This window comes from Buceros rhinoceros, unplaced genomic scaffold, assembly GCF_000710305.1.
Source record: "Buceros rhinoceros silvestris isolate BGI_N320 unplaced genomic scaffold, ASM71030v1 scaffold35546, whole genome shotgun sequence".
NCBI lineage: Eukaryota > Metazoa > Chordata > Aves > Bucerotiformes > Bucerotidae > Buceros > Buceros rhinoceros.
Genome location: NW_010418805.1, coordinates 4,002 through 11,944, shown reverse-complemented (window position 1 = coordinate 11,944; position 7,943 = coordinate 4,002). Strand labels below are relative to the sequence as shown.

General features: G+C 56.9%; 1 protein-coding gene across 1 annotated transcript in view; it reads left to right on the top strand.

Moving 5' to 3' along the window:
* Nucleotides 1–1,819: 1,819 nt before the first annotated feature.
* ARHGEF17 (Rho guanine nucleotide exchange factor (GEF) 17) overlaps nucleotides 1,820–7,943 on the top strand; it is a gene marked incomplete at its 5' end in the record, with an annotated part of 10,029 nt that continues 3,905 nt past the window's right edge. Inside the window, 13 exons of the mRNA XM_010138673.1 lie at nucleotides 1,820–2,002; nucleotides 2,381–2,497; nucleotides 2,802–2,894; nucleotides 3,680–3,856; nucleotides 4,143–4,193; nucleotides 4,691–4,800; nucleotides 4,932–5,017; nucleotides 5,146–5,264; nucleotides 5,913–6,126; nucleotides 6,239–6,312; nucleotides 6,449–6,645; nucleotides 6,705–6,982; nucleotides 7,799–7,939. Of these exons, the coding sequence (XP_010136975.1) occupies nucleotides 1,820–2,002; nucleotides 2,381–2,497; nucleotides 2,802–2,894; nucleotides 3,680–3,856; nucleotides 4,143–4,193; nucleotides 4,691–4,800; nucleotides 4,932–5,017; nucleotides 5,146–5,264; nucleotides 5,913–6,126; nucleotides 6,239–6,312; nucleotides 6,449–6,645; nucleotides 6,705–6,982; nucleotides 7,799–7,939 (1,840 nt within the window). The remainder of the gene's footprint in view (nucleotides 2,003–2,380; nucleotides 2,498–2,801; nucleotides 2,895–3,679; nucleotides 3,857–4,142; nucleotides 4,194–4,690; nucleotides 4,801–4,931; nucleotides 5,018–5,145; nucleotides 5,265–5,912; nucleotides 6,127–6,238; nucleotides 6,313–6,448; nucleotides 6,646–6,704; nucleotides 6,983–7,798; nucleotides 7,940–7,943) is intronic.

The window sequence follows — 7,943 nt, the reverse complement described above, 5'->3', positions numbered from 1 at the left end:
AAGGTTAATGGCGGTCAACGCCCTGGTCGCGCTGGCGTAGGTGTGGGTTGTCCAACCACATCGCTGCAGGTGGAAACACCAAAACACTCAGAGCTCTGCTATGCTCGATATGAAGCAGTGCCTGCAGGACATCTGCTGGGCATGTCCATGAGGGCATGGGGCACCCATCACCCCGACACCCAGCCAGACTTTTCTCATAAATCCCCTAAGAGGATGCCCCCAGGGTGGACCCTAGGTGTGCTCTGCCAGACGTTGCTGCAGGAGAGAAGGACCCTTCGAGGCTGCTCCTAGTGCAGATGTTGACTTGAAGGGGTGAGAGGACCCCAATTCTGGGACTTATTTGGGGGTTCAGGGACTGGTGGTGTCCCTGCTGGTCTTGGCATGTATTGAGGCTGTCCCAAGGGCTGTGCCCTCCTCTGAGATGGGACGGGAGACTGGTTAGAGAGGACAGCTTTGCCGGTGCTCACCAGTTCCCCACTGGAGGGAGTGGTTGGACATGGGTGGGATCCACAGGGTGTTAATGCCTGAGATCTTTGCCATGGGACACGTCCTGGCACAGTGCAGCCAGGGGGTCGTGGCTTTCTGGGGACAGATCACAGGGCTCCAGATGCTCTCAGCTCCCGATCTCAGCTGGGACAAGGTACTTGGATCTGTGACGTGACCTGGTGGCACGTAGTATGATGGCTACCAGTGACAAGGACCACCTTGGAGCATCATCTTCCAGCCAAGCCAGATGGTAGATGGGCAAGCCTTACCTGCTCTCCCTCTGTGCTGAGGCAGGGGCTGTCTCCATGGTCTTCTTCCCCATCTGGTCCTTGCTCCCCCAGTTTCATGGAAGGTGAGATGCATGGCACAGCCCAGCCCAGCTCCCCCTGGAGGTGTTGGCTGCAGTAGGGCAAGTGAAGTGGGTTAGGACCATCAGGAAGGATTTGGCCCTTCTAACTTGGGTGTCCTGAAGATACCACCATCAGCTGGAGGAACCTGCCTTGGGGGATGACTCCTCCTTCACCAGCTTGGCTAGAGATGCCCGAAGCTGCCTGAAGTGGGTCCTGTCCTCAGTGCTCAGCTGTATGGTCCTTCCAACATCCTGAAAGACACCAGCACCCCATACCAGTCGGACTGGGGAGGTGGCAAGGCTCAAGAAGACCTTCCTCATCCTGCATGCCTTGCAAATATATCTCTCCCATTCCTGGAGACACTGCTCCTTTCTGTAGCTCTGCCCCCCAGGAGAAGGAAAGGGTACTCACAGAGGACCTACTCTTCCTGCTGGCCCTGAGCACCACTTGTGGCCATTGTCCAAGAGGGGGTGCTCAGCAAAGTAGTCCAGGGTTTGAATCAGTGCATCTACCCTGCTGGCTTCAGCCCCTCCTGGTCCCAAATTCCACTGAAACATCTCTAAATCCACCAGCGTTTGGATCCTGGGGTCATGCTGCCATGATTTCCCAGCTAGGTCAGGGTCTGTAGCAGATGGAGGTGACCAAGGCTCATGACAGCAAAGATTTGGAGCCTCTCGAGGCTGTGGCCGGGGAGCAAAGGATACTGTTCTTTGGGTGTTCCTTGTGCAGACCTGACTCACTCCCCACATTGCCATGGGGATGCACTGGGTGGGATGGGACCCAGGGAGGCTGGAGTGAAAAACCTGCTGGGACCTGGTGCTGTCTGGGCCTTCTGGTGTGTCCCACAACCCAACATTCACTGAGGGAATGCTCTGCTGCAGGATGCCACCGATCCACATATTTACCTGGGTTGAAAGATTCATACTGGGGTGTGGGTGGGAAAAGAAATCCATGAGGACCCCGATGCCTTTGCTTCTCCGCAGGCTTATATGAAGCCACTGAAGCAGCCAGAGAACTCACTGCTGTGTGACCCATCGCTGGTGGATGAGATCTTTGACCAGATCCCCGAGCTGCTGGAGCACCACGAGCAGTTCTTGGAGCAGATCCATGACTGCGTGCAGAACTGGCATGAGAAGCAGAAAGTGGGCGACCTCCTCGTGCAGTCGGTAGGTCCTCATAGGGTGGGTTTTCCCCAGGGAACCCAGGCATCCCCTCCTTTGGGCACAGCCCCAGCAGGAGAAGTTTCGGAGCTGAATGCAGGGGAGTGATTAAAGGACGGACCAAACATGCCTGGGATGGAGAACAGGAGACGATCTCCAGGCCCGCTGTCTGCTTAGCGTAACGGCAGGGTGTTGCGGCGACCGGCCAGGTCTGCAGCTCCGTGTTTCTGCCTTGGGAGCAGAAATGTCAGGGCTGAAAAATTGAGGGGGGCGGGTGCAAGTCCTCCCCACGCCAGCCCAGAGGCAGTGTTAACCCTTGGGGCAGCTTCTCCCAGGAAGTCCATGCTGGACCTATCCCCTTTCCCCCCTCTTTTCCCCTTCCAGTTCTCTAAGGACGTGCTGGTGAACATCTACTCTGCCTACATCGATAACTTCCTCAATGCCAAGGATGCTGTCAGGATCGCCAAGGAAGCCCGGCCAGCGTTCATGAAGTTCCTGGAGGTGGGTCCTGGTTCCTCTCCCCATTGATGGGGGCCACAGTCCAGAGCCTCCTGCAAGGCTGCTGGTGAGGTGGGATGAAGATTAATCAGTAAGCTGGTAACGTAAAATGAGATTGGGATTTTTCCTCCCACCTTCTTCTTGGTTTTATTGCCAAGGCCAGGATGGAATGAACCAGAGTCACTCCAGATGGTGTAAAAAGGAGTCACCCCAACCCCAAATGGGTGTTGCTCCAGGTCCTGGGCTGGTGGGTCCCTGCTGTGTCCCACCTAACGGGGTCATCCTTGTCCCCGCGGGTGTTTTGCAGCAAAGCATGCGGGAGAACAAGGAGAAGCAGGCTCTGTCCGACCTGATGATCAAGCCGGTGCAGAGGATCCCACGATACGAGCTGCTGGTGAAGGTGGGTGCGGGCAACAGGTTGTAGGCTGGAGGGTGCCTGTGCTGTGCCAGGAGCAGGTGAGACTGCGGCTTCTCCTTACCTCCAAATGACAGGAGCTTTTAGGAGTCTCAGACTTGTCTTGGCCCCTTTCCCATCCCTGGAGACAAAGTTGGTGTCCCCAACCAACTGGGGATGTGTGCAGATCTGCACTCCTGGGGACGGTCACCCTGAGGACTGTCACCCCGCTGTCCCGTCAGCATGTCCCTACAGGTGTGTGGTCCCCTTCCACTCTACATTTCTTCTGGGAAGCTGGACACTGGAGCTCCGTTTTGGGACCAGTCACACTGCCACCCCCTCTGTGCCTCAGTTTCCCTGTGCCAGGGTCAGTGTCCCTGGTGCTGAAGCTGGTGGAGATGGACTTTCACAGAATGGTTTGGATTGAAAGGGACCTTCAAAGATCATCTAGTCCAACCCTCTGCCATGGGCAGGGACATCTTCTACTAGATCAGGATGCTTAAAGCCCCGTCCAACCTCACCTAGAACACTTCCAGTGATGAATTTTGGGTGTCTGTGCAAGGTGATAATGGGATCTCAGGACATAGTGGCCTCTTTACGATGGCAAAGACCACGCTGTTGGTAGCCAAGGCTTAAGGCCTCATTTCTTTGCGAAACCTTTCTTGCATGGGTCTGGTTTCCATCCCCAGCAGCCTGAATGGCCCAGCAGGGGCTTTTGCTTGGGGGTGTCATGGCATTGCTGATGTCCAGGCTTTGCCCGTGGTTACATCCTGGCTGTGTCTCTGTGGTAGGACCTGCTGAAGCACACACCAGAGGACCACCCTGACCACCCTTTCCTCATCGATGCCCAGCGCAACATCAAGCAAGTGGCCGAGAGAATCAACAAGGGCATGAAAAGCGCGGAGGAGGTGGAGAGGAACGCTCGGATTGTGCAGGAGATCGAGTCCCACATTGAAGGGATGGAGGATGTATGTATGGGAGTCTTATATAGGGTTGGTCTTTCCTTGTCCCAAAAACTCAACCACTTTTGGTCTTTCTGGTACACCCAAAGCTGAGCCACTTGTTTTCTCCTCCATGTCTTGCTTTCTCAAACATCACTTGGCCTTGGTTGGCTCCTGGGGGCTTGGAAAGGGGTTGGGGTGCCAGTTTTGAGCTGGGGGGTGTTGGGGGGTGTTTTGATACACAGGGCAGGGATGAAGCCCATAAGAGTCCCCCACCGTGGCTCCCCGCTCACAAGCATGCTTGTTCCCACAGCTCCAGGCACCGCTCCGGAGGTTCCTGCGCCAGGAGATGGTCGTGGAAGTGGTAAGAACACGTTGATCCCTTGTCGCCATCAGGGCCATGGGACCATACACCAGATGGGCCAGTGGGAGGCTATGATTGAGGGTGTCTATGTCCCCACGGGAGGCTACAGATGGACCAATGGATGGAAGAATGGACAGATGAATGGATGACAGATGGCTGAGGACCATCTGAAATTGCCCAAGTGTGGGGGAAGATAAGATGGGTTTGGGAGCAGGCAGGAGGCAGCAGCCCCGAGCCAAGAGTGGATAGGGAGGCTGGAGGTGGAGACCATGGGGGTTCTGGTGAGCCCGTGCCTGGTGTTCTCCTGGCTCTGGTCCTTCCCTGTGAGTAGGACCTGGCTTTGCCTGCACAGCCATGGCACCCATGAGGACCCATCCCACGCCACAGCCTCTCTATGCCAAGGCCATGTGTGGGGAAACTGAGGCAGGGGCCACTCCCAGTGGGAGTAGGGGAGGGGAGTGGACATTAATCCATTGGTGTCTCCCACTGCTCTGCAGAAGGCAGTAGGTGGGAAGAAGGACCGCTCCTTCTTCCTCTTCTCGGACCTGCTGGTGTGCACCACCTTGAAGCGCAAGTCGGGCTCCCTCCGCCGCAGCTCTATGAGCCTGTGAGTACCACCAGACTTAGGGGCACCCACCAGGACTGATCCACATCATTAGGGTTGTGCCCACCAGTTGGCCTGGCTTTAGGGTGCTGGGGACATGGGTGCAGCTCAGCCACCCCAACCCATCCTCACAGGTACACAGCAGCCAGCGTGATCGACACCGCCAGCAAGTACAAACTGCTCTGGAAGCTGCCGCTGGAGGATGTGGACATCGTCAAAGGTCTGTCACCTCCCGCTGGAGTGTACCCACCCCAAAAGCCATCGCTCCCCCCTTGCTGGCGGGGAGAAGGTTCCCTTGTGCAGTACCAGAAAGGAAGGGGTTAATGTCACATGTGTGTCCCCAAACAGGTGCCTCACAAGCCACCAACCGGGAGAGCATCCAGAAAAGCATCTGCCGCCTGGATGAAGATCTCAACACATTGGGGCAAGTCAGCAAGCTGTCAGAGACCCTCAGCTTCCCCCATCAGGTATGGGGATGATGGCCCTGATGCTCCCCCCGGGCTGGATACATTCCCAGCTGGGATGTTCTCAGAAGGAGGGAGAACGCATGGAAGGGCTGGTGGCCATGAGTGTCCTCAAAGGGCCCAGATACCACCAGCCCCAAAGCCAAAATGGAATTCGGGCAGTCTCTGAAGGATGCTCAGGGATGGATGGGGACAGCATTCCTGTGGGAGTGTGACCAGCTGGATGCCCTTGGCAGGAGGGAGAACCTGTGAAAGGGGTAGCGGCCATGAATGTCCTTGAAGGGCTGGTGGCCATGAATGTCCTCAAAGGGCCCAGATGTCCCCAGCCTGAAAGCCCCACAGCAGGGTTGGGGCAGCTTTTGAACGATGCTTGGGAATGCACAGGGTCAGCATAACGTGGTGGCCCTTGTGCTGTCCCATGCCCAGACACCTTCCCCAGGGGACTGACTGGCATGTCCTTGGTGGGAAGGAGAGCCTGTGAAAGGGCTGTTGGCCATGAGTGTCATCTAAGGGCTCAGATGCAACCAGCCCCAAAGCCTCAGTGGGGTTGGGGCAGCCTCTGATGGATTCTGGGGATGGACAGGGGCATCATAAGGCATGTGACTGGTAGTGGCCCATCCCTGAGATCTGAAGCATTGTCCCTGTCTCCAGAGCCTGGACGATGTGATCAAGGACCTGATGGCTGCCATCCACCGGGAGCTGGCGGAGAAGCAATCCCTGTCCTTCAGCATGGCCTTCCCCCCCAACAAGGTGGAACTCAGCACCACCAAAGCTGACGGCACTGAGTCCTTCATCTTCGAGTTCCCCAACCCCGACGCTCGGCTCAGCTTTGAGCAAGCCTTCGAGGATGCCAAAAAGAAGCTGGGTAACACCAGGGACCAGGGAGGTGGATGCAGTGGTGGGCTCGGCATCACAGCCCCACTCTGGTGGACCCCTTTCCTCCATCAGTTCTTCATCTTCCAATCTGATTTTCCCAGCTTCTAGCAAAAACTGTCTGGACCCAGAGTTCCTCAAGGCCATCCCCATCATGAAGACACGGAGCGGGATGCAGGTAATTGGTGGCTGGGTTCAAGCACCCCACAGGACCCGCAGTCCTCTCCACGCTGGTGGCCATGCCACTGGATGCTGAGAGCTCCTGCATCATTCCCGAATGACCCAACTCATCCCATCTTTTTGCTCCTTGGCAGTTCTCTTGTGCTTCTCCCAGCCATGGCAGCCCGGAAAGCTCCCACGAGGTTTGGGTTTGCAACAGTGACGGTTACGTGGGGCAGGTTTGTTTGCTCAGCATCCGTAAGGAGCCCACGGTGGAGGCATGCATTGCCGTCTGCTCCGCCAGGATTCTCTGCATCGCCTCTGTGCCTGGCCTCAAGCGGCCATATAGGTAGGACATTCCCACCGGCACCGCGGTGATGCCGGGCACGGAGCGATGCTGGAGCTGCTTCTTTCCCCCCCTTCCCCTCGTCGCGGCAGGGAGCGTGCTGAGCCGGTGGGCAGCCCCTCCTTGGAGCCGGTGCCAGCACAGCCAGAGGACGCAGGGCCGCAGCCGTGCCTGCACATCTCCATCTCGGGTTCATCGCTGGAGCTCTCGGAGCCGGTTGACGGCGGCAACAGGGAGCTCGTGCCCTTTGATAGTGATGACACAGATGACGAATCCTCACCCAGTCCCTCAGGGACGCTGCAGAGCCAAGCCAGCCACTCCACCATCTCGTCCAGCTTCGGCAGTGAGTCCCTGCTTAGCAAAAAAATACTTTGCTCCAAAATCAGAAGCACAGAAGGGTTTGGGTGGGAAGGAACCTTTCAAGCTGATCCAGTTCGACCCTCTTCAGGAAGCAGGGACATCTGCAGCTAGAGCAGCTTGCTCAGAGACACAAGGGACAACCTGACCTGACATGGGGCCAGCGATGGGGCTTCTCCCACCTCTCGGGGAAACCTGGGCCAGGATCTCCCCACTTTCAGCATCAAACATCTCTCCCTTCTCTCTGGTCTCAATCTCCCTCTTCCACTTGAACCCATCACCCCTTGTCCTGGCCCAACAGACCCTGATCCAAAGCCCCTCCCCAGCTTTCTCAGAGGCCCCTGGAAGCACTCTCAAACATTTCTTCCTGCGCTCTGGTCTCAATCTCCCTCGTCCAGTTGAACCCATCACCCCTTGTCCTGTCCCAACAGCCCCTGCTGAAATGATGGGCAGCTCCATCATTTTTGCCACTTCACCTTGTATTCCTCAAGGAATTCCACTGGTGGGAGCTTTTGAGCCAAAAAAAATCCAGGAAAAGAGGTGTGGGAGGGCATCAGCCCAACACCAGGATGCTGTGTTAGGGCTAGGTAAAACCTGGTGGGTTTTGGGGCTCAGCATCCCTACGTCATTCCCCACTTTGACAGCTCAAGGAGACCTGTGGTCTCTTCCCCATCACTTTTGTGGGTGTCGAGCAGTCCTGGTCTGACCCCTTCCTTCCTTCCTTCCTTCCTTCCTTCCTTCCTTCCTTCCTTCCTTCCTTCCTTCCTTCCTTCCTTCCTTCCTTCCTTCTCCTCCTCTGCAGATGAAGAGATCCCAAGCTGCAAGGAGGCAACGGTGGAGACAACGAGCTCAGAGGAAGAGCAAGAGCCCAGCTTCATGCCCATCCCTGGCACCTATGGCCAAACTCGGCATGGCGAGAGCCCTACAGACGGGCGAGCCCCGCGCCG